The sequence below is a fragment of the Colletes gigas genome, unplaced genomic scaffold (assembly GCF_013123115.1).
Source record: "Colletes gigas isolate AHSC1104 unplaced genomic scaffold, ASM1312311v1 Colletes_gigas_Sc00068, whole genome shotgun sequence".
Classification (NCBI taxonomy): Eukaryota; Metazoa; Arthropoda; class Insecta; order Hymenoptera; family Colletidae; genus Colletes; species Colletes gigas.
In genome coordinates, this window is record NW_025106697.1 from 6,119 (window position 1) to 33,458 (window position 27,340).

General features: G+C 34.7%; 1 protein-coding gene across 1 annotated transcript; it reads left to right on the forward strand.

Moving 5' to 3' along the window:
- Window positions 1-6,219: 6,219 nt before the first annotated feature.
- Window positions 6,220-26,716, forward strand: LOC122403663 (protein kibra-like; the record flags this gene model as incomplete). The annotated part of the gene is made up of 9 exons (XM_043407301.1): window positions 6,220-6,328; window positions 11,411-11,570; window positions 12,951-14,474; window positions 14,752-14,838; window positions 17,854-18,043; window positions 18,492-18,953; window positions 22,056-22,274; window positions 22,351-22,829; window positions 26,156-26,716. Coding segments are annotated over 9 exons (3,693 nt in total), but the record flags the coding sequence as incomplete, so codon positions are not given.
- Between the last annotated feature and the right edge of the window lie 624 nt (window positions 26,717-27,340).

Sequence of the window (27,340 nt, forward strand, 5' to 3'; positions counted from 1 at the left end):
GACAAATTTTATATTTGTATTTAAGATTAGTTGAAAGTAGAAGACATCAATTATAAAAATACAATGAAAATATTGGTCTGGGTTAGACAAATTTTGTATTTATATTTGAGATTAGTTGAAACTAGAAAACATCGATTATAAAATTACAAAATGAAAATATTCGTCTGGATTAGGTCTGGATTAAAAAAATTTTATATTTATATTTAAGATTAGTTGAAAGAAGAAGACATCAATTATAAAAATATAAAATTAAAATATTGATCCGGGTTAGACAAATTTTGTATTTATATTTAAGATTAGTTGAAAGAAGAAGACATCAATTATAAAAATAGAAAATGAAAATATTGGTCTGGGTTAGGTCCGAGTTAGACAAATTTTGCATTTCTAAGATTAGTTGAAAGAAGAAGATATCAATTATAAAAATTTAAATGAAAATATTGGTCTGGGTTAGGTCTGGGTTAGACAAATTTTATATTTGTAATTAAGATTAGTTGAAAGTAGAAGACATCAATTATAAAAATACAATGAAAATATTGGTCTGGGTTAGACAAATTTTGTATTTATATTTGAGATTAGTTGAAACTAGAAAACATCGATTATAAAATTACAAAATGAAAATATTCGTCTGGATTAGGTCTGGATTAAACAAATTTTGTATTTATATTTAAGATTAGTTGAAAGAAGAAGACATCAATTATAAAAATATAAAATTAAAATATTGATCTGAGTTAGACAAATTTTGTATTTATATTTAAGATTAGTTGAAAGAAGAAGACATCAATTATAAAAATAGAAAATGAAAATATTGGTCAGGGTTAGGTCCGAGTTAGACAAATTTTGCATTTCTAAGATTAGTTGAAAGAAGAAGATATCAATTATAAAAATTTAAATGAAAATATTGGTCTGGGTTAGGTCTGGGTTAGACAAATTTTATATTTGTATTTAAGATTAGTTGAAAGTAGAAGACATCAATTATAAAAATACAATGAAAATATTGGTCTGGGTTAGACAAATTTTGTATTTATATTTGAGATTAGTTGAAACTAGAAAACATCGATTATAAAATTACAAAATGAAAATATTCGTCTGGATTAGGTCTGGATTAAAAAAATTTTATATTTATATTTAAGATTAGTTGAAAGAAGAAGACATCAATTATAAAAATATAAAATTAAAATATTGATCCGGGTTAGACAAATTTTGTATTTATATTTAAGATTAGTTGAAAGAAGAAGACATCAATTATAAAAATAGAAAATGAAAATATTGGTCTGGGTTAGGTCCGAGTTAGACAAATTTTGCATTTCTAAGATTAGTTGAAAGAAGAAGATATCAATTATAAAAATTTAAATGAAAATATTGGTCTGGGTTAGGTCTGGGTTAGACAAATTTTATATTTGTAATTAAGATTAGTTGAAAGTAGAAGACATCAATTATAAAAATACAATGAAAATATTGGTCTGGGTTAGACAAATTTTGTATTTATATTTGAGATTAGTTGAAACTAGAAAACATCGATTATAAAATTACAAAATGAAAATATTCGTCTGGATTAGGTCTGGATTAAACAAATTTTATATTTATATTTAAGATTAGTTGAAAGAAGAAGACATCAATTATAAAAATATAAAATTAAAATATTGATCCGAGTTAGACAAATTTTGTATTTATATTTAAGATTAGTTGAAAGAAGAAGACATCAATTATAAAAATATAAAATGAAAATATTGGTCTGGGTTAGGTCCGAGTTAGACAAATTTTGCATTTCTAAGATTAGTTGAAAGAAGAAGATATCAATTATAAAAATTTAAATGAAAATATTGGTCTGGGTTAGGTCTGGGTTAGACAAATTTTATATTTGTATTTAAGATTAGTTGAAAGTAGAAGACATCAATTATAAAAATACAATGAAAATATTGGTCTGGGTTAGACAAATTTTGTATTTATATTTGAGATTAGTTGAAACTAGAAAACATCGATTATAAAATTACAAAATGAAAATATTCGTCTGGATTAGGTCTGGGTTAGACAATTTTGTATTTATATTTAAAATCAGTTGAAAGCAGAAGACATCAATTATAAAAATATAATATGAAACTATTGGTCTGGGTTAGGTCTGGGTTACACAAATTTTATATTTGTATTAGGTCGTCCCATATGTTCGTGCCGAGTTTTCTACTGCAACTTGAAGTAATATTTTAAACGTATGATGGAACTTTATGAAATATAGTAAACCTCTTCTCGTTCAACAACTCCTTTCCCTTCTTTTGGCAAAGCCATTGTATCGTCGCTCGAAAACTTGCTGGATATTTTATTCAAATTTAGTTTAACGCTTTTCATTAAAACGTTGACATTTTCAAATTGTTTATCCACTGATAAGCCTGGAGATTGTTATATTTTATATCTTATAAGATTCGGTTGTTATTATATGCTAACAGAAATATTTACGCAACCAGGCTCCTTTACCACGATTAAGAAAATTTTGTTCCATAAGTTAGTGTGGATTCGAAACTTCGAACTTTGACACAATATCTATTTGTTTCAAATTTCTATGAATTGTTGATGTTACTATGTTTGAAATTTCAGAAATCACCTCAACCGACAAATTTTCTTTGTTTTTTATTGGATTACAAATTTGATCCTTATCAATTTCCGAATATCGAACGGCACGAACTTATGGGACGACCTAATATTTCAGATCAGTTGAAAGTAGAAGACATCAATTATAAAAATATAAAATGAAAATATTGGTCTGGGTTAGGTCTGGGTTAGGCAAATTTTATATTTATATTTAAGATTAGTTGAAAGTAGAATACATCAATTATAAAAACATAAAATGAAAATATTGGTTCGTTGTTGTGCTCCCACATGTTCAAGCAGTTTCGATCGTACGAATTTAGATCTCTGTTCCTTTAATAAACAAGAATGGAACATGGTTTCATATATCGATGAGAGTAGAGTAGCGATGGCACCGAATTCCAAACGAACACATAACGAGATGAAATACGAGAAAATCTTTTTTATTTTGTCTGTCTCGATTGTTTTAATTATAAAACAAGGGAAAACATACCATTTAATTTACTCGAGTATCTCTGAAATTATTGACGATAGCAAAAAAAATGTTTCGTGTAAAAGGAGGGTGGTTTTGAGAAATATGCGAAGGTCAAGTTTTTTTTTTAATAGAATTGCATATTTTTTAATGCATTAATTAGTGCAACTTATCATCCCTTCATAAAAATACTAAACCACTTATAATGAAAAATTATCAGTTTGGAAAATATTTTAATTCTTATATCATACTTGTAATGACTCCGCTCATAATATACAGGGTGATCGGCCATCCCTGTGAAAAATTGTAATGGGAGATTTTAGAGGCCAAAATTGGACAAAAATCAAGAATATCAATTTCTTGACTGAAGCTTCATTAAAAAGTTACTAACAAATTTCAAATCATTCTGAAAAAATTATTTTTGGTTGCAGGGCTCAATTACAATCATTTTTGGTCATTGGATATATCTTCGAAATCCTACCCACTTTCGAGAAAAAAATTCAAGAAAGTGTGAAATTTTTCGACAAAATTAACAAATTTTATACCGTGCTAAAAAAATTATTTTTGGTTGCAAGGGTCAATTATTATTATTTTTGGTCGTTAGTCATACCCTCGAAATCCTACCCACTTTCGCGAAAAAAATTCGAGAAGGTATGAAATTTATCGACAAAATTTAAAAATTTCAAATTTTTCTGGAAAAATTATTTTCGATTGTGGGGGTCAATTACAATCACTTTTGATCATTAGACATACCCTCGAAATCCTACCCACTTTCGAGAAAAAAATTCAAGAAGTTGTGAAATTTATCGACAAAATTAAAAAATTTCAAAACGTTCTGGAAAAATTATTTTCGATTGCGGGGGTCTGTTACAATCACTTTTGATCATTAGACATACCCTCGAAATCCTACCCACTTTCGAGAAAAAAATTCAAGAAAGTGTGAAATTTATCGACAAAATTAAAAAATTTCAAAACGTTCTGGAAAAATTATTTTCGGTTGTAGGGCTCAATTACAATCATTTTTGGTGACTAGTCATATCCCCGAAATCCTACCCACTTTCGAGAAAAAAATTCGAGTAGGTGGTCAAATTGCCGTTCTACATCCACAACTTTAAACGTTAATAACTTTTTAACGAAGCCTAAATCAACATATTGGTATTCTTGATTTTCGTCTTATTTTGGCCTCTAGAATCTCCCATTAAAATTTTTCCCAGGGTTGACCGAACTCCCTGTATAAACATAAACTATATGTAAATGTTTACATTGAATGTCTATCTCTGTTTAAGCTGTATTTACTTTTAAGTCCGTCAAACATTACGAGTGCAATATTCGCCAATAGTAATAATAAGTTCTTAGATTTCGAAATGTCTTGGTTGTGAGTTTGAAATGTGTTGTTGATCGATTCCAAAAAATTACTAAAAATATCGTATAACACTTTGAATAACCTCAAATAGTAAATATTGGTATATTCTTACATTGTATCGCAATAGTGCTATTTCATATTTGTATCGTAACTTTCGAATAAAGTTCTAAACGAAGTATAAATATTTACATAACATTTCTTCTTATTTAGGCCCAAAGAGTCAGCTGACAAAATTTGTCCGTTTAGATCTGAGACACCCTGTATAAATCAGACATTCATTCGCTTCTGTTAAAGTTTAATGTCGTGATTGTGTTAAAAAACAATATGTTATCCTAGCTTGTGTTTTCCCAGCTTTCTTGGATCCCCTGTCCTGCCTCAATGTTTCAAAGATTTCGATGCCCCCCTCCCCGTTATAATAATCGATGCAAGTTCTGAAAAAGTGTAATACAAACAGAAACTTTAAACGAAGAAAAAGAAACAAATGCAATACAGTTTCCTAATTGTCTTGAAATATTCAAAATTGACCCCCCCCCTCTATTGGACGTGCACACCACGTTAGGGAACACTGTACAATTGTATAAAGGCAACAATTTATGAAAAATACTATGCAAATACAATAAATTAACTATATATATAATAACTAGACTGCGGATATTTATGCATTTATGGGAAATTTAGATTGTCAAAAAACAATAGAATGCATTTAATATGCAAAAATATAACAAAAACTCAAGTAAGATAAGAATTATTGTATTTAGGGGTTGAAAGAACCCTCTACGAAGCTCTTATTTTATTAATTTTATTAATAAATATATGAATTTGCATAAAAATCCGCAGTCTAATAATAACTAACTATATATAATAACTAACATTCTAATTGTCTGCCATGCAGGACTTGAATCAGTCATTCATATCATTAACACGTCATCGTTAACATGCCACGCTTGTTTTTAACCTCGAAAAATATTTTCGACGTTTGCAGAAATTTTAGTGGGAAATAGAACTCGAAAATAGACACTCGGTCGATCATTGAACATGGTTGAATCATGCGAGGATGAATGTCCACAGAAAAAGAGGGAATGTTAAGTTAAAAATGTTTGTTGTATGCTTTTGTGCGCGTACTTTATTACTGGTTAATGTCGCATTGAAAATGACACGTTTACCTAAGTTTTGCAGCTGTTAGAAATTAATATGTGCAACGAGGAAAAGATTTAAAAGGTTATTGACGTTTAAAGTCGCGCCTGTGGATAGGCAACCTGCGCACAGCTGCGCGCGCACGATGGTGATTCTCTGAGCGAGTGACTTTTCTCAGCGAGAATCGCTATCGCGCGTGCGCAGCTGTGCGCAGATTGCCGTTCAACAGGCGGAACTATAAACGTTAATAACTTTTTAATGAAGCCTCGATCAACAAAATGGTATTCTTCATTTTCGTCTTATTTTGGCCTCTAGAATCTCCCATTAAAATTTTTCCCAGGGTTAGCTAAACACCCTGTATATCATTTGAAATGAAGTATATAGATAGTAATAAACTCAAGAATAAAATTTTTATTTTTTTGAGAAATTAAAATTTGACATTTTTCCCTTTTCTTCGAACTTTTCAAGTGTTGGAATGTTAGTTCAAGCTTCACGCGCCGGTCATCAGCGACATCTTGGCGGTAAACGCGTATTAATAATCAACGTACACTAATAACCAATTTTTCATGGATTCAAGTGTTTCGTAGTAAATAATCTTCCAAACTTTACGATTTCTAAATAATAAGTATGCTTCATTACGCTCGATTACAGAGATTTTGTCTATTTGTTACAGGCGAAGAAGGAAATCTACGATGTAAAACAACAAAGGCTGTGTCTGGCACAGGATGAGTACAATCATCTCAATAATGCTTTAACGACGCTTGGCGCATCGCGTACCAGTTGTGAGTACACCTTAATGATAATACAGTGAATGCTCGATAAATGTCGCTACTCCGGGTCCGGTCAGCAACACTTACGGAATAGGAGAATCGTCTTTCGAATTTGATTTTAGTTTGCCGACGCTTCGAACGTAGAAAGAGTCGATAGCTAAAGAAGAAAGAGGGACTGAAACTCGGATTTATCGCCCCAGTTTAAATATCCGCGCCAGTGTGACCACACTACTGCACAGAAGAAAGTTTTTTATTCTTTACTTTTTTTTTAATAAAAATTTCACTATCACGTTGGGGAGATTTCTCTGATCGAAATGAGGCTAAACACGATATAAATCGGTCAATATTTGGTAGCATAATATTTAATTAAATATTGTACTTGCGAGTCTCTCTCTCTTTATTTATCCTACTTGTGCTGTCCTTTTCTATGTTCGGAAATATCAAAGAACGACGGCGTCGAGGTGCTGGTCTACATTTATCGAACGGGAGGTAGCTATTTTCAAACGGAACGGTTCCACCGTTTCGTAAGTGATCAAAAACTGCAACACTTATGAAATAGGGGGTTTCGTTAGCTACCACTGTTCGATAAATGTACCAATCCACTGACCTTGCGAAGATACGAGTACACAATATTTAATTCAATATTATGGTAACAAATATTGGACGATTTATATCGTGTTTAGTCTCAATTTTAATTAGAAAAATCTTCCCCACGTGATAGTAAAATTTTTATTAAAAAAAAAAGTAAAAAATAAAAATCTTTCTTCTTGTACAGTAGTGTGGTAACACTGACAGGGACATTTAAACTAAGATGACGAAGGCGATAAAGATTTTTAAAGAAAGCCGCTACGTCTCCGGTTACACTTCGCCTCACCGGTTCAAGGGGGATCCCCCTAGTGGTGGGGATAAAAATGTATCATTTATGGAACAGCTCTTGAGGACATTTATCGAGTTTTCACTGTAGTTATTTATCCGAATTTGTTTAATGCTCGAAATATTCTAGAATCTGATAATTCGTCTAAACGGTTTTCTACAGGGTCGTAATAATTATTGTCGGTTACAATTATTTGTATAGAAAGAGTATAGCCGAATAAGGGGGTCAAATGTGCCCCCCAAACCAAATTGAACGTGCGTTTATTCGATAGCTTATCGAAAGAAAACCCTTTGTACCAATTTTTAACCTAAAATCTCAACAGTGGTGGCGAATCCTAACGGTTGGATTCAATCTCACGGTTCGCCCCACTGCAAACTCAATTTAACCTAAAAAAATTGAGACGAATTGTTAATCATAATTATAGATTAGTCAACAACTTCAAAGGTAATACAGTGCTATATGCAACTTATATAAATCAATTTGAAATCAAAATATTCGGTAAATAACATTTATCAAAAGAAATGAATTTAAAATTAGAGTAAATTTTTTGCAACATCGGAATATAGGGGAAAACGGAAATAAAATTAATAATAGGACAGATGGATAGTAAACGATCAATTTTCTCGTAAACAAGGCCTCGAATGGAAAAATATTATTCTTTTTTTTGTTACTGTTGGAATAAAAATCACCGCGTCCCGGCACTAGTTGCATATTCAGCAGTTGGTATCCCTGGTGGGGATGAGACAAGTGTAAATATGGGGGGGTCACCGCGTGTGCTTCCCCTTCTTCTGAAGCGTTCTGCTACGAATCGTTATGTAATGTTATATTGAATTGGAGTTGCACGTGTTTAAATGTAAATTTAGAAATATAAGTTTTTTGTGTTCAAATTAATAATGTGTAGTATTCATTTGGTGTGACACGGCCATATTTTTACATGTAGAATTATCCTCTGTTCGGTTCTACCATTTGTCACGTCTCACCCTCTACACATACATAACATTTTTTGATGGACTATTTATAACAAATACAGCTAATTTTGATATCAAAAGAAGTTTTTACGGAACATTCCTAGCAAACGGCCCGTTCAAGTTCCGGGGTGAGTTATGCGTCATTCGATTCGTCTAATTCAGTACATTATTGATATGCATTTCATTATCTACGGAAATTCGTTATTTTTTTATAAACTGCTTGTAAAGTTACAATAAAAAAGTAAGGTTAAGTAAATTTTGACAGGTTCACAAGTAGAAATAAGTGACTATCGTTGCTATATTCATGTTACAAATTCTAATTTAATAATGCTACATTGTCAAATGAGAATTTGTAGAACGTGCATGCATAAAAATCATTTTTTTACGCACAGACTTTGCATGAGTCGGTCAGGTAGACAGTACACGCAGCAACGGAAAAAAATGTTACCACTTTCCTCCAACAGTGTTTACGGGTAGACAATATAATAAATTACTATTGTACGCAGTGCGTTGGTTCAACTTTTTGTTATTATTAAATTTCATTATCATCATTGTAGCGTGTATTCATATATATCGTTTTCTTAAAAAATGTAACTTACAAATTTAAGTTATTCACACCACTTATAATCACTTTTGTAAACTGTTATATTCATGTATAGCTGTATAACTCTCGCAAGAGTTTCACGAAGCTAAATAATAATAATAAAAAAAAAAAAACAGTAAAAAATGTTGGCACCCTCCTCTAAAGGCGTGATTCCAACGGGGGAAACATGTAGCACGCGGCAATGACACATGTGACGAAACACAATTTTATTAAGGCAACATTTAGGCAACATGTCGCATGCGATTACGAAGCATGCACCATGAAATCAACGTTATGTAGAGACTTGACATGTGTATTTGCTACACATTCATTTGTTTCCTTTCCGAAATAAAGAAATACGGGATTATTTGATATTGTTTTGTCGAATCGACAAGATTGAATATGTCGAGTAATGTCGTCAGTTAATGACAAGTAGCATGCTACAGGTCGCATAGTGTTACCGAACGACATGTGGCATGGTACAAGTTGCATAGTGTTGCCTTAGTGGAATCATACCTTAACAGTGTTTATGGGTAGACAATATAATAAATTACTATTGTACGCAGTGCGTTGGTTTAACTTTTTTTATTATTAAATTTCATTATCATCCAAGTCTGGTATATTTTGATTTTCTGCAGAATCAAATGAAATTTCTGAAATTTCTTTTAATAACTGATTAAATAAATCATCCTTTCCTTGCTTGGAAGATTTATAAAATACGTAATGGCTTAAGTGCCCAATGAAATTATCTTTTTTGCTAAAAATAGAAAATTTTATGGTATTATCTGTTACAGAAAATATTAAAAAACGTGTGAAATTGCAAATACTAACCGACAATATTCAGGCAAAAAGTGTTTACTATGCCTCCACGTAGTTTCTATCGTATTTGTATGAGCGTCTGTTTCTGGGTCTTTGAAATGTAAGCTGTGATTTACGATAAGATGTTTGTACCCCTCTTTCTCTAAGATGTTATAGGCTTTCCAACAATCTGAAATAATTGTTGTGCCAGGCAACGCCCATTGTTTAATTATTGAAAGCAGGGACTCTGTGTCCCTACTTTCAACAGGCACCAGGAATATTTTTCCACTTCCTCTTTCTATTCCTCCAAAAACCCATTGTCCCTCTACACGATGACCTCTGTGATATTTTCTTCGTCCGAACTTAGATTCGTCTATTTCTACTATTTTGCCTGGTCCGCCAAGTACTTCGCATGAATGTTGTAGCCAATCAGTCATAACTTGTTTTACAAAATAATTCCATTGAGAAACAGTATTTTTATTCAATTGTAATTCTCGTACAATCTGATATTGATCAAAATTATGGACTAACATGTAAGTTAATTTTAATACCATTTCATAAGAAAGCTTTGTTTTTCAAAACCAAGTTCCACGTTTTACACATATTTTTACATCACAAGTTCGCTTTCGTTTGCAAGCACTAAGAGATGCTGCAATTGTTCTTCTACAGCGCCAATTTTCATTTATCAATTTCATTGCATTTCCACATCATGGACAATTAAGATTTTTGGCAGTCAACTTTTTATCTTGCAAAAATTTTAATAAAGCTTCTTTATTTTTACAAAATTCGTGCAATTTAAATAAGGTCGACACTTCTGGAACTACTAATTCGGTCATTTTTATAGCACAGTTGAACAAAATTCACAAAGTACAAGAAACAGAAGAAAATCAGAAATGACAGTTGAAACAAATGATTACTGAAACAATTTCTGCTTTTCTTCTGTTTCTTGTACTATCTGCAATGTGGAAATGTTATGAAAATTGGCAATGCAGGATAACTATTCCAGGATCTGTCGATCAAACTAAACGTAGAAGACATCGTAATATAAAGATATTTGCAAAGCAAAGAACGTGGTTTTTTAAAAACAAACTCAGCTATAGATGTTTTAAAATTAACATATATGCTAACATATAATTATGAGCAATGTCATATTATTATATAACTAAAATTAAATAAAAATACTGCTCAGCAATTGGAAGAGTAGAGTAGATTGTCGAGATCGATGAATCAACATTTTGTCATAGAAAATATCACAGAAGTTGCTTGAAAATTAATCACAGCGTCAGTTTTGAAGATCCCATTACCGATGCTTACACGAATTAAATTGAAACCACTTGGAGGCATGCTACACATTTTTTAATCTTTTTTATAACATATAATACTATCAATATTTTATATTTTTAAGAAGAGTAACTTCATTGAATGCCTGAGCCATTATGTATTTAGTAAATGTACCTAATAGGAAAATGGTGATTTATTCAATGAAATATTAGCAGAAATAGTAGAAATTTCATTCAATAAATGTTTAACAAATTAGCATTTGACTACCTAGCATTTTGAACAGAGTAACGACAGTCACTTGTTTCCACCTGTGGATTTGTCAAAATATACTTAACCTTACTTTTTTACTGTAACTTTACGACAAGTTTATAAAAAAATAACGAATTTCCGCAGATAATGAAATGCATATCAATAATGTACTGAATTAGACAAATCGAATGGCGTATAAAGCGTATTAAAGCATATCTCATAATTTTATTAAACTGCGAAAGGATCAATGGATAAAAATAAGATGAGTTTTTTAGTCTCGTGATACAATAAAAGTATGTATATTAAAAGATACAATTGTTATTCGTTTGTTTTGTCCTCAGTATGCTCCAGTTCGAGTTCATTGAGCACGAAGTACGATCCTGATCTTTTGAAATCTGATGTTGCCCTCGCAAGGAGCCGAGTTTCTCGATTGAAACGAGAACTCGAACAGATTCGAGCAGAGATGAACTGTACGCAACGAGGAGTAGACACCCTTGCAAGGTATTGTATTGTTCGTCTTATTCAGAAATTTATTTTTAATGATTATGCGTTGAGCTCCATGTTAGCCATATATGGATAACAGGACTTTTCACTCGGGTGCTAAATAAGTTAATTCATAAGCTAATTCTACCAACAGTTCACTTTGAAGTTATAGTATTAGGTTATGTAGTTATGTATTAGGCTATCCCATAAGTAACGTCATATTCTAATGCTGATTTTCAGCGGATGAAATTAATACTTACAGCCATCTACAGTTTTTGCATAGAATACAAAATTGTAAATAAAAGTTTTCCATTTTACAAAACAGAGTTTCCTTGCAAATATCTTGAAAGCGTTCAGGGATTGTAAAAAAATAAGCGTTGATCTGAATTAGGCCTAAACCTAATAACTAACGAGTAATTTAATTTTATTTCTTGACAATTTCCACTGCTGCGCAGAAATCTGTAACAAAGATGAGTCTCTTGATTAATAAATTAATCTCTCTTAAGATAATCACTTAAATTTCAATCGAATATCAACTTTGCCAAAACAATATACCAAGCCAAACATTGTTACCAATATTATTCCTTTGTTTTTATATTCTATGGCGATTAAAAGTGTTTGTTTTGCTCTAAAATCTGCAAATACACAAAAAAATAAACACATGACAGTAACACTGTTACGCTTTTCCTAATTTATACTAACTACTCATAAAGAATAGTTTCCAAGTTTCTGAAAATCCCAGAAATTGAAAAATAGGAGATATGTGTTTCTTTATTTTTGTCCGTTTTCATATTTAGAGGTTGAAATCACCCCTCAAAATTTAGAAGATGAGACGCAAAGAATCTTATTGTTAGGTTATAGTTACATTCTTATTGTTACGTGTAGTGTCTAAAAACTAATGAGTAATTTGCATTATAACTAGTCACTCTCATTAAGGAATAAACTACTAATCATTTAAATTCCATAAGAAATCTTACAATTAAGTATAAATTATAATGTTCTATGATATCAAAGCAATGATTGCCCCCGCCACACACATACACAGTTATAAAGCCATTAATTTGGCATTATAAAACATAAAATGTTTCCCTTATAAATTCCAAGTCCTTAATCGATATACATTTAAACGAGTAGAGGTAGTTTGTCCCTCGATAAGGGTGATCGATGAGCAACGTATCTTCCATATAGCTAGTTGTAACGAAACTTAAGTTTGCGCCAAGTTTTTATAATGATCTCAATCAGTAAATATGAAAAGGGACAAAAATGAAATAAAAGCAAAGCTATCGGAGGCAGACACTGGGAACCATTTCTTGTCAAATACGATGTTTCCCAGGGTGGCTCTATATTCTTTTAACACACCTTGTATTTGATTTAATTGGAATGTTTGATCTTGTACAGCGTCGAGCAGAAGCTGAGCGGACACCATGGAGGTTGCTACAACATCACAGAGGCCCAGGCAATTATGACGGAACTTCGTAATATCCAAAAGTCCCTGAGCTCGGGGGAGAAAGAGAAAGCCGAATTGATGCAGTCTTTAGCGAAGCTTAAGGACGAGTTAACGAGATTGCAGCTGTGTGAAGGTAGTCCCGAGGCAAGCACGCTCAGTTTACCTCAAGAGAAGCTCAGCACAGCGTCCCAGACTGATTTGTCGGGCGAGTTGATACCGATCGGCACGCGTTTAGCCGAAATGGCCAGGATGAGGTTGCAGTACGACGAGGCAAGGAAAAGGATACAGCACATTCAGCAGCAATTGGCGGACCTCGAGGAAAAGGTGACGCCCGGCCAGACGGAGAGCGACAAAGACAAGCTGTTGCTCTTTCAAGAGAAGGAACAGTTGCTCAGAGAACTCCGGAGCATTACGCCGCGCACGAGAACGCAACAGGACATGAAGAAGATCCAGAGCGAGATACGTCGCCTGGAACAAGACTTGAACAATGCACTCGAATTGTCGAACAAAACCATAACCGATCGCGTACGACTTCACGAGGAGAAACAGTTGTTGTTGCAACAATTGAGGGACGCTCTACGTTCGATGGCGATGCTCGAAGGTCAATTGAAAACGCTCAGCGCTAGCACGCTCTCGGTGAGCAGCAGTTCCAGCCTGGGTAGCCTCAGCACGACCAGCAGCAAGGGTTCCCTAAGCTCTGGATTGAGTTTCACCGATATTTACGGTGGCCCGCAGTGTCTGGGTCCCGTTAGTTCGCAGCAAGAACGTCCTGTTGACATGGTCGACCTACACAGGCGCGTGGAGAGATTGCTCAGGGGTTCGGAACAGAATAATCTCGTCAGCACGCCGTCGCCCGGCAGGTCTCAGCCAAGTTTGTCGCCGAGATCGAGCCTTTCCAGCGTCAGCCCGCCCGTCTCGCCGCTTTATGAGAACGCTCCTATGGGACCACCACCCGCCTACGAGCACATAGAGATGCAAAGGAGGCGGCATCAGAGAGCGTCCGCTTCCTCGATCGTTCATCTAGATGGAAATCAATTGGAGGATCGATTGGCGGAGCTTAGACTTAGTCAGCAGCAACTACCACCGCAGGAACAGTCGTGTAGCGGTTCACAAGATCGTCTTAAACTGGTTGGCGGTCCTCATCCGCCCGTCGAACTGCCGTCGGGAAATATGTCTCAAGGCAGCGGTCTCGGTAGGCCTGTGAGCGCTATACATCAGATACCCTCGCAAGAACCACCGCCCCTTTCACCGATCAGCGAGACACCACCGCCCACTGAAATTCGCTCGAGAGCCAGTAGCTCTGGCACGAACACCAGGTCCGTCTCGGCCGCTGTTTCCGACGAAAGTGTCGCGGGAGATTCGGGAGTCTTCGAAGCGTCCAATCGGAGAAGACTTTCCGGAGTAATCGGTGACGTTGATTCGTTGGCGCTCGGGGAGATGAGCTTGGAAACGGCACAAGTGCAGATCAAGCTTAGGTTCGTTACTTGCTCGTCACAGTGTACCGGTGGTTCTTTACTTTTGAAAAACATTGATTTAAGTAATATGTATTTAAGAACATTATTTTGAGAAACATTGCATAGAAAGAGATGCATGATCTCCGTTAGAATGGCAAAAGAGGTCCGTTGAAAAGAGGTTAAGAATCACTGGTCTCTACAGTTTCTGTCTTTTACATTAGAAAGTAAAACGCAATTACTGTGTAAACATATAGTGTTATAAACAGGAATGATTATAGAAAAGTTTTTATTTATTTAGATATTCCGTATGCGACGGTCTACTTCATGTTGGCATCGAACGTGCGCGAAACCTGGCTGCTCTTTTTATTCCTAGCAACGCGCAAGTGTGAGTATAATTTACTCGTATTTACATATAATTTAGATCTGGTTAGTGCGTACTAAAGTAAACATTGATATACATTTTAAACTTGGTGGAATTAAAATCACCGCAACCCAACACTAGTTGCATATTCAGCAGTTGGTATCCCTGGTGGGGGATGAGACAAGTGTAAATATGGGGGATCACCGCGTGTGCGTTCCCTTCTTCTGTCTCGAACTATTGTGTAAGGTTATGTTGAACTGAAGTTGCACGTATTTAAATGTAAATTTAGAAAAATAAGTTTTGTGTTCAAATTAATAAAGTGTAGTATTCATTTGGTGTGCCACTTTTGTAGTTGTAATTTTTAATAGTGAAGTTTTAATAATTATAATAATGAAGCCACTACGAAGCACATTTCTTATGTTATCTCATTCTTGTTTCTTAACACGTATTCTGTGCTACAGTACGTATGTCGGCGCTGCTGCCGTTCGATGGGTTTATATACAACGCGATACAGTACTATATCATAACATAATTTTAATTCTTACTTCAACAGCCACGGCCACGTGCTGCGCAGATCTCGCCAGTTAACCCTTTGCACTCCTATGTCGAATGTGACGCGACATCAATTTTTATCTCTGGAGCTACTTCGTCAAGTCCCATTTGACGTTTTTTCAAGTCCAGACCAAATCATACACTTGGAAATTACAAAATACAACAACAGTGTAAATGAGACCTAACCGAGACATAACCCAGACCTAACCCAGACTTAACTCAGATCTAATCCAGACCTAACCGAGACATAGCCCAGACATAACCCAGACCTAACACAGACCTAACCTAGACCCTAGATCTGGGTTAGGTCTGGGTTAGGTCTGGGTTATGTCTCGGTTAGGTCTGGGTTAGGTCTGGATTAGATCTGAGTTAGGTCTGGGTTAGGTCTGGGTTAGGTCTGGGTTATGTCTCGGTTAGGTCTGGGTTAGGTCTGGATTAGATCTGAGTTAGGTCTGGGTTAGGTCTGGGTTAGGTCTGGGTTATGTCTCGGTTAGGTCTGGGTTAGGTCTGGATTAGATCTGAGTTAGGTCTGGGTTATGTCTCGGTTAGGTCTGGGTTATGTCCCGGTTAGGTCTGGGTTAGGTCTGGGTTAGGTCTGGGTTAGGTCTGGGTTATGTCCCGGTTAGGTCTGGGTTAGGTCTGGATTAGATCCGAGTTAAGTCTGGGTTAGGTCTGGGTTATGTCTCGGTTAGGTCTCATTTACACTGTTGTATTTTGTAATTTCCAAGTGTATGATTTGGTTTGGACTTGAAAAAACGTCGAATGGGTCTTGACGAAGGAGCTCCTGAGATAAAAATTGATGTCGAGTCACATTCGACATAGGAGTGCGAAGGGTTAAGATAATTTGGATTATTAACTAATCCAGACCTAACGCAGACCTAACCCAGACCTAAACCAGACCTAAACCAGACCTAACCCAGATCTAATTCAGATCTAATCCAGACCTAACCCAGAGCTAACTCAGATCTAATCCAGACCTAACCCAGACCTAACCCAGACCTAACCGAGACATAACCCAGACCTAACCCAGACCTAACCCAGACCTAACCGAGACATAACCCAGACCTAACCCAGACCTAACCCAGACCTAACCGAGACATAACCCAGACCTAACTCAGATCTAATCCAGACCTAACCGAGACATAACCCAGACCTAACCCAGACCTAACCCAGACCTAACTCATATCTAATCCAGACCTAACCCAGACCTAACCGAGACATAACCCAGACCTAACCCAGACCCTAGATCTGGGTTAGGTCTGGATTAGATCTGAGTTAGATCTAAGTTAGGTCTGGGTTAGGTCTGGATTAGATCTGAGTTAGCTCTGGGTTAGGTCTGGATTAGATCTGAATTAGATCTTGGTTAGGTCTGGTTTAGGTCTGGTTTAGGTCTGGGTTAGGTCTGGATTAGTTAATAATCCAAATTATCTTAACCCTTTGCACTCCTATGTCGAGTGTGACTCGACATCAATTTTGATCTCAGGAGCTCCTTCGTCAAGTCCCATTTGACGTTTCTTCAAGTCCAAACCAAATCATACACTTGGAAATTACAAAATACAACAACAGTGTAAATAAAACACTTATTTTAACAGGTAAATTTCAAATAAAACACTTAAAAGCATTGGGAGCCGCTGATAACAAAATTGGAATATAATTTGGAGTGCAAAGGGTTAACAAAACTGTTGCAAAACAACGTATCGAATAAATAATATTTATGTATACATATCAAACAGTTACATTGTGTTTTACTAATTATACTGACGGACAAATATCCTGCAAACAGGTTCTCAAATATATTTTTTCTAAGTTGTATATACAGTTGACCCTTCAGCAGCACGGGTTTGAACAATACAGATTCTTTTTTCTTGACAATTTTCGACAATCGGAGCTTTTTGGGGGTAAAACTGTGCCAATATACGCGTAAATTTGTAAAATTTACCACAAATCCAACTATAAAAGTTACGGGAGAATATGTAGAATAAAATGGAAGTTAAAAGGTTTCGAGATACGAATTTTTAGGAACTTAGTCTAGGAAAGGGGAATCCTAGACTAAAATTGAATTGCTAATTACTAGACTGCGGATCTTTATGCAAATTCACATTTTTATTAATAAAATTAATGAAACGGACGCTTCGCAGAGGGCTGTCTCAACCCCTAAATATAATAATTCGTATCTTACTTTAAGTATTTCTTATATTTTTGCATGTTAAATGCATTCTGTAGTTTTTTGAGGATTAAAATTTCCCATAAATGCATAAACATCCGTAGTCTACTAATTACTTATTTTTTAATATAATACACGTGTGATTCTCACTTTCTGTTCAATGCTACAATCCTATCATACTTTTCGATTTTTATCTTCAAAGAGAATTGAATATAAAATTTATTTATTTGTAAATGGCTACGAGGGGACAAACTCCCCATTTACTCTGTCCTGGCTCTTGCGAGGATCATGAAAATAACAGTTCTCTCTTTGTTTTTATTTAGGTACATAAAAGCTGCGTTACTTCCGATGCAACCACCCATTAATCACATGTGTTGTACAAAACCCGTTGTGGATTTGCACAAACCAACCTTCGGTGAAACATTCCCGATTGCTGTACCACTCAACAAGCTGTATACGAAGACGCTTCAAGTTAACGTTTGGTGTACAGGCAATGAGTCTGAGGAGTGCTTGGTACGTTCTTCTTCTTCTTGTTCTTTCTTTTATTTTTACTTTTTAATAAAACACATATATTTATATGAAGCACCCATTTACGAGGTTATGTATATTTTATTGTATTGTCAATTATTATTTTATCTATATTATGTATATTTTATGTACGTGTAGAATGTTCACGTAATTGTTAGCCAGCATTTTTTTCACTAATGGTAATTATATTGAAAAAATGAAAGAAAGAAAAATTTTGCTGTTTTTTATAAGCAACGTAACAGTATTTGTTAATGTTTTATATTTGAAACAGTTTTCGAGATTCCCAACAATTTAAAACATTCTGTATTCTACAGTCATTTAATTCTTTATCTTTGTTGCGTTGGTGTTTTTTTATTGCATTTATTATTCCTGAAAGAGATACTTAGCGTGTAAAAAAGCATTTATGGAACTGTCTTTCAATTTTGTGTTTCAGGGATCTGCCCAAGTATCCCTTGCAGACTTTAGCCCAGAATTGCCAAGCGTGAAATGGTACAATATACTGTCCTTCCGCTTCATGCAACCGCCTGACAGTCCCAGCACGAGCACCAGCAACAGCAACAGCATCTGCATTAGCATATCGAGGCAAGCTAAGCACGATAAACAAGAATCAGACATATCAGTCTATCGTAGTGGACAAAATACAAAGGAGGAGAGCAGCGACGAGAGTACAATAATCAGCTCTCAGACGTCTACTTTAACGAGGAATCAAGGATGCGATGAGCTGCAAACAGCCATCTCGTTGAGGCTGGAGGAACTAGCTAATTGCTTGGGAAGCCCCGAAGAGGAGGATGAAAATGCTGGTAGCGAAAGCGGAAGCGACGACAGCGACGAAGAGGGGATTATCGTTGAATTCATGATGGAAGATAATGTCTTGGAGGATGTCTTGGAACACGAGGTAACGTTAATTCTAATTAGCCATTTACAACTTTTCTTTCAAACATGAAAACATGAGTTATTTAACGAACAAAGATAAAAATACTCCACTTTACTCCTTGCTAACTTAACACTTTGACTATCACGTCACCCATATATAGGTGACAGAACTTTTAACAGTGGAACTAAAACGATTAATTCTCAAGTTGAAATGTTAAAGAAAATAATTGTGAATAGGCTTCGTAAATTTTAGTGAGATTATGAAAGTGACAAGTATGATAAGTTTTAAGTTACGTAGTTTACAATTGTCTAAAATCAAAGTTTTGATCTCGTAAATGATTGTATGGTTTTAGAGTGGCAGTCGACGTGTTAATAGCACTGATAAGATCAGAACGACTTAGAGGTTTCTATATTACTTTCCGCTGCCATACATTTGTTTAGAGAACCATTGTTAGACACACTGCGGGCCATACTAGGAAAGTTCTAAAAATTTGCCTTGTAACGAGAGTCTTAATCCCTTAACGCTCCTATTTTTCGAATTAATGATCAGGTCTCTATTAGATTTGTTTCTAAGCTATATTAAAGTACGGTTTTTGTTAATTACAATGGGTATATTCCTAGCAAACGGCCCGTTCACCGATCGGGGTGAGTTATACGTCATTCGATTCGTCTAATTCAATACATTATTGATACGCATTTCATTATCTGCAGAAATTCGTTATCTTTTTATAAACTTGTCGTAAAGTTACAGTAAAAAAGTAAGGTTAAGTATATTTTGACAAGTCCACAGGTGGAAACAAGTGACTGTCGTTACTCTGTTCAAAATGCTAGGTAGTCAAATGCTAATTTGTTAAACATTTATTGAATGAAATTTCTGCTATTTCTGCTAATTTTTCATTGAATAAATCACCATTTTTCTATTAGGTACATTTACTAAATACATAATGGCTCAGGCATTCGATGAAGTTACTCTTCTTAAAAATATAAAATATTGATAGTATTATATGTTATAAAAAAGATTAAAAAATGTGTAGCATGCCTCCAAGTGGTTTCAATTTAATTCGTGTAAGCATCAGTAATGGGATCTTCAAAACTGACGCTGTGATTAATTTTCAAGCAACTTCTGTGATATTTTCTATGACAAAATGTTGATTCATCGATCTCGACAATCTACTCTACTCTTCCAATCGCTGAGCAGTATTTTTATTTAATTTTAGTTATATAATAATATGACATTGCTCATAATTATATGTTAGTATATATGTTAATTTTAAAACATCTATAGCTGAGTTTGTTTTTAGAAAACCACGTTCTTTGCTTTGCAAATATCTTTATATTACAATGTCTTTTACGTTTAGCTTGATTAACAGATCCTGGAATAGTTATCCTGCATTGCCAATTTTCATAACATTTCCACATTGCAGATAGTACAAGAAACAGAAGAAAAGCAGAAATTGTTTCAGTAATCATTTGTTTCAACTGTCATTTCTGATTTTCTTCTGTTTCTTGTAATTTGCGAATTTTGTTCAACCGTGCTAAAAAAATGACCGAATTAGTAGTTCCAGAAGTGTGGACCTTATTTAAATTGCACGAATTTTGTAAAAATAGAGAAGCTTTATGAAAATTTTTGCAAGATAAAAAGTTGATTGCCAAAAATCTTAATTGTCCATGATGTGGAAATGCAATGAAATTGATAAATGAAAATTGGCGCTGTAGAAGAACAATTGCAGCATCTCTTAGTGCTTGCAAACGAAAGCGAACTTGTGATGTAAAAATATGTGTAAAACATGGAACGTGGTTTTGAAAAACAAAGCTTTCTTATGAAATGGTATTAAAATTAACTTACATGTTGGTCCATAATTTTGATCAATATCAGATTGTACGAGAATTACAATTGAATAAAAATACTGTTTCTCAATGGAATTATTTTGTAAAACAAGTTATGACTGATTGGCTACAACATTCATGCGAAGTACTTGGCGGACCAGACAAAATAGTAGAAATAGACGAATCTAAGTTCGGACGAAGAAAATATCACAGAGGTCATTGTGTAGAGGGACAATGGGTTTTTGGAGGAATAGAAAGAGGAAGTGGAAAAATATTCCTGGTGCCTGTTGAAAGTAGGGACACAGAGTCCCTGCTTTCAATAATTAAACAATGGGTGTTGCCTGGCACAACAATTATTTCAGATTGTTGGAAAGCCTATAACATCTTAGAGAAAGAGGGGTACAAACATCTTACCGTAAACCACAGCTTACATTTCAAAGACCCAGAAACAGGCGCTCATACAAATACGATAGAAACTACATGGAGGCATAGTAAACACTTTTTGCTTGAATATTGTCGGTTAGTATTTATAATTTCACACGTTTTTTAATATTTTCTGTAACAGATAATACCATAAAATTTTCTATTTTTAGCAAAAAAGTTAATATCATTGGGTATTTAAGCCACTACGTATTTTACAAATTTTCCAAGCAAGGAATGGATGATTTATTTAACCGGCTATTAAAAGAAATTGCAGAAATTTCATTTGATTCTACAGAAAACCAAAATATACCAGACCTAGATGAAAATGACATTTAATAATAAAAAGAAGTTAATCCAACGCACTGCGTACAATAGTAATTTATTATATTCTGTACCCGTAAACACTGTTTGGGGGGGGCAACATTTTTTGCTCTTGCTGCATACACGGTCTACCTACAAGTACTGTCTGAGTTGGGCTGGGTTATATTGGGGGGTGGGGGGGGGGATTGTTGCGGCACATATTTCACTTGTCACTTGTTTCTATCTGTGAACCTGTCAAAAAATGTACCTAACCTTACTTTTTTACTGTAACTTTACGACAAGTTTATAAAAAAATAATGAATTAGACGAATCGAATGACGTATAACTCACAATGTTCCTTACAATGTTGTATCTAACGTATAATTTGAAGGGAAACAAATATTGTCATCCCTTAAACCGTTAGATTAAACAAATATGGTTTTTCAAAGTAGATAGACTCGAACATGAACGTTAAGGGGTTAATATATATATAATCTTCATGACTGTGCATATGTTTTGTAATCATATGATTATCGTAAGTTCCAAGTAAACTTTATAAATATAAATACAATAGGAGGATGAAGAGTTGAACGAAGAGGCCAAGCAGACCCAAGATAAGGAGACCAATACGGAATGTATTTTTATCCCAGAACAAGGAAAGCAAAGGAAACTATCGGCGGCCGGTATTGCGCCAAATAATGCTATATACGACGATAGAAATTCTATTGTAATCAAAAGGAGTCAAACATTTTCACCCAGCGCTGCAGTCAGCAAAAATCACTATATTTGTCGAGTGAGTATTGATTTCAAGATATTGTTCCTCCACATTTTGCGCTAATCGTTCGACTAATTTCTTTATTTTTCTACAGCTGAATCGGAGCGACAGTGACAGTAGTATGCCACTTTATCGTAGAGGGGGTCCCTTCCAACGGAATTCGGTGGAAAGAAGGTCTCTTCGGTGGCGACGTCCTTCTTCCGCGCTTAGTTGTAAAACAACCTCGAAAAAGTGCACTAATCTGCCACCCACTGCTAGAACCTCGTTGGATCTTGAATTGGATCTTCAAGCGCAGCACGCTAGATTGAGCAATCTTCAGGACGAGCTCAGCAGAATGCGCGAATTGAAGCAGAGGTTAGAGCAAGCGCGCGAGAAAGGAGATACCGATTTTACAACCTGGCTGCTGGAGGATCACAAGTTCCAAAGTTTTATGGCACAAGCCGAGAGTGGAAAAAGTGGAAAGACCGCCGAAGACAAACGAGTGGAGAAAATGTTGAAAAGAACTTCGAAAGAGATTTATAAGCTGAGAAAAACGAAAGCTGGGAAAGGAAAGCCAGACATTATTTCTTTCAAGTATGTACATTGACATATATAGCTATAGTGAACGTTGGATATATGCCTGAACTTGTCAACAGCATAAATGCACGGTGTTCATCCTCACCACTGAGGGGGGATTACCCTTGACACATCACAAAGCTCGCCAGTCGAGAAGAACCTTTTACTTACTGTTCTTTTCTACGTTTGACAGTCTTCTTAGACTATTTCCATAATTAGAATCGATAAACGCCTGGCTTAGAGCCCCAATTTTCAGGCATATATCCAACTTTTACTCCCATATAGAGAAACTTCGTTTTCAAAATATTGTATAAGTAGTTAACATTCTTATTAACATCATGTGCATGTGTTTGTTGCGTGTGAGTGTACGTGCATCTGCGTTAGGTATACTTAAACTGCTTTTATCTCGAAAATGAGGCCCCTGAGATTGGAAAATGGGAAAGAATCTTTCAATTTCTCATCGGTCAGAGAATTTGCATGTTTTCCTTATTTTGACGTTTTAGAACACCCTGTGTAGAGAGTTAGATAAATTTTACTCGCAAATTAATAGAAATTTTAGACCCATTCGTAAACTAATTACCATTATTGTGCAATTTGCAAATTATTCGTAAATTAAAATCTATTGATATTCGTGAATAAAATGTGTTCAACTTTACATATGTGCCCATAATTATGAAACTGACCTAAGTCATATATTTCTTGTTTCGAGATATTTAATGAATTGCATTTGAATGAATTAAAAAATATTTTTGTATTATGCAACAATTTTAATTTAGAATTTTATGAGTCTTGATTAATGGAAACTTATTATGAATATGAAATTTTTTGTGAATTTAATACGAAAATGTTTCTAAAATTTGAATTGACTTTGACCATTTTCAAAATTAACTGAATGCCCTATAAATAACTTAAAGCAATAAAAAACTACGAGTTTTAGTAGAAAAAATAATTTTAATGAAATAATGAACATTTATTAATTATTTTTAAAAAGTAATCCATTTCTATCATTTTAGGCTTTTATCATTGAGTTTTTAAAATTCTTAAAATGTTCCTGAAAAATTGGAGGGATGCATGGTAGTAAACACATAATATCTTTATGTTTTTATTCCGTTACTGGTTTAGCGCTGGTGTATAATGGAAGTAATTTAATATTTCCCTATTAAATGTGGTATTTAGAATCATCTGAGGAAGTTTTACAGAACATCTTAAAAGATTCATTTTTCAAGAATCTCATCCATTGAATTTGCAGCCAAGAGACAGATTCCACCACAGTATTTTTTACTCTTCTTGTCGTTGACTCTTCCAGTGGTTTCGTTGAAATAAAATCCAGCTTCTTCTACACTTTTCTATCAATTCATAATAATGCCAAGGGTTGTATAAGTAATTTCCTTTTTTTATTTTCATTTCTATCAACCCAAAATCACACGGTACAGAATCATTCGGTAGAAAGGAATGACCAGATACCAAAAATTTGTGGTCTATCGTTTCAATACTATTATTTGATGACTGAGCAATATTCATCCATGTCGATGCTACTTTGATGTTACGATTTTGGCCTGAACAAGCATCGCTGTAAGCTATTACGTGTTTTTGAGTAGTTCTATCCTCCATATGCATTAAAATGCACGATGCTACTTTCTGCGCACCTCTTGAAGCTGTAGTTTCATCCCATAGATACATCTTGACATTGTCATCGTGGAAATTATGGAAACCCAAGTTGTATACGTACATATTTCGCTTATAATAAGCTAACGAAACAGAAAGTTTTGGTTACGGGAGTGCTTTTTGCAAATCAAATGAGAATCCATAATATTCCCAGGGATTTTCTTTTGCTTTTTTCTAGTCTTCCTGCAAGACAGTTCCTAGCTCGTTTGGAATTTTGCAAATGTAAATCATGACTTTGTCTAAGATGTAACTTCTCTTCCTCGTTACAGCATGCTTCGATTTTTCCCTTCAGTAAATCGCATTTTTGGCACGTGTCTTTTCAAGGAGCATGGAAATTTAAATTAAATTCGGTATTAAACACTTTCTTGTAGATCCACTGCTCAACAAATGATTGGTTATTTTTCTCACATATTTTCTCTACATATAAGCTATACATTTTACTAAATCTAAATCAGGACTCAAATATTTTCGACCAGGAGTGTGATGAGCTCTGGTGTAGTGGCGTTCATATGCTGGGAAACTTAAAATATGTCCTCGTACAGCCTTTATCTTAATTTCATCTGTTTTTCGCGAAGATCCAGGCATCTTCCCGCGACGATCAGTTCCAGGTGTTTCAGCATTCAGAGCGCGAGTTAACCGCCCTACAGAAATTTTAAATATATCTAAAAACAACTTCCTACAAACCGACACTTCTGAATTATTGTTTCTTGACAGAAAATATTTCTAGCTGCATTTTCTCATAGGTCTTTCAAAAGTTCTGAGCCGCCTTTGTTTTATTAATCGTTGATGAACTGTAGTACATAGATATAGATTCTGGGTTTCAAAATCTTTTAGTTTCCAGAAATGATCAAGATTAGATTTTCTTTCATTATACTCTACGCGATCTAAACATTTTTTTTCAGCAAAAGCAATCCTTATTTTCAAAAATGTTGGCACTCACAAGTTTTGATTTTTTTTTTCGTGTATTCTTCTGTATTTCTCTTAATTTTTCTGATATTTTGTGCGTAACCGCTTCCTTTTTTTGTCCTCTTTCATTTCTTACCTTACGCCATTTCTATTGTTTTGCCTTCCACCATTTCTGGGGTTTCTAAATTTGCAGTGAAGTCTTGGTACGATTCATCTAAAGATGATAATTGTCTTATTCTTTTCCATTTCTTTGAAGTAATACGTGGTCGTATAATATCTGCAAATCACATCATATATAAATTATTTTTCCGCCAATAATATGTTCGGAAGTGCCCAACCGAATTAATGGCACTTTCAAAATAGCACTAAATGAATTCCATATAGTGTTGTCGTTTCTGTTATTGTTTGATTGTCATTTGTCAACTTATTGTGCATTTCAAAAACGCGCCAAAGAGGGCCAACGTGCCATTTTGAGCTTATGTTTATATAATTTCTTCAAATTTTTGCCTTAGACCGCTATCATAATTGACACTAAATAAATTCCATATAATATTGAGATTACAACCACCAGTTCATTTTTGACAATGTCGTAAAAGTTACATTGAATTAATTTAGTTTAAAATAATTAATAAACTCATTTTTTTTTAATTTTAACTTGGACCTCTTTCATAATTATGGGCTCATATAATTACCTCTATAATACCTCTATTTTATAAACATTAATGTACCTTCTGTTGGAAATATTATAAGTGTATATCAATTATGTGTTTCAGGGAAAAGATGGCTTTCTTTACGCGCGTTAATCTCAATGTTCCTGTACTGCCATCCGAAGACTCGTCGTACGAAAATGCGTCATTGCCATCATTATCATTCTCCCAGCACAAGAGATACGCATCGGAACCGATAACCAGCGAATCCGTGGCCACTAAACTCGGTGCTCAGGATATCTCGAACGTGGCTACAGGATCGAACAGTGTCTCCAGCGAAAATGTATCCGTAGGAAGAGTCGACGGCGCCGCGGCTAAAAGCACGAGCATCGTTGCAAATTTAAGCGAAGATATTCTGGCCAACAGTACAAATAAATCCGTAAACGCGAAAGGTCGGCCTGTCGTGGTGAAGTTACAGTGCGCGGAGAATGGTCAAGGCGAGAGCCTAAAGTCACTCGAAGAGAATGACAACGAGGAGCCAAGAAGGTACGAGTACGTTGTCGACAGAGTTCTTGGCGTAGAAGTATAATGTTCGTATTTTAGGCTTTTTTTTTTTTCACGAACGAACAGAAAAAGTTGTTCAGATTATTCGAAGAGCGCATCACAGATCGTATGGAAAGAATAGAATGTTCCAGATGCCATGTACAGCGATTAAAAGAAAAAGAGAACATTGCACGAAATACGTTTTAACGGAACATGGTAGATACGTAATGCTAGTGAGACTAGTACAATAAATGTTATTAAGAATTGCTGTCGATATTGTTATTATTATTGAATATCGACGAAACGACACGATTACCGTATAAAGAATGTAGACATATTTGAGACAATAGCGAAAATGCGTCGATCGTGCGCACTGTACATACGAGAACGTAAATTATTTAAATGAAATTTATTGCAAAAATTATTTAATTAATTAATTTCATCGGGTTCCTCTTGCATCCCAGATAAATCCTATGTATCGCTTTGCTCCTTTTCTCTGCGTATCAGAGCGTACTACCCCACCGAGCAGCTGGACTGCAATTTAAAAGTATAACAAAGATATGAGGTAAAGGAAACAGAGAAAGGCACTCGCCCTGGTTGGCTGAATTTTGCCTTGATTCCATTATTACCGTTTCGTAACGTCTTTGAATTCATTTTAAAATTGATAAGCGATTCTCGTTCTACCAGATACTGACAAATATGATCTGTAAGTATCTTTATCGAGTTTTGGAAAGTTCAAATGTTCCATCTTGATTAATAAATGAGCGT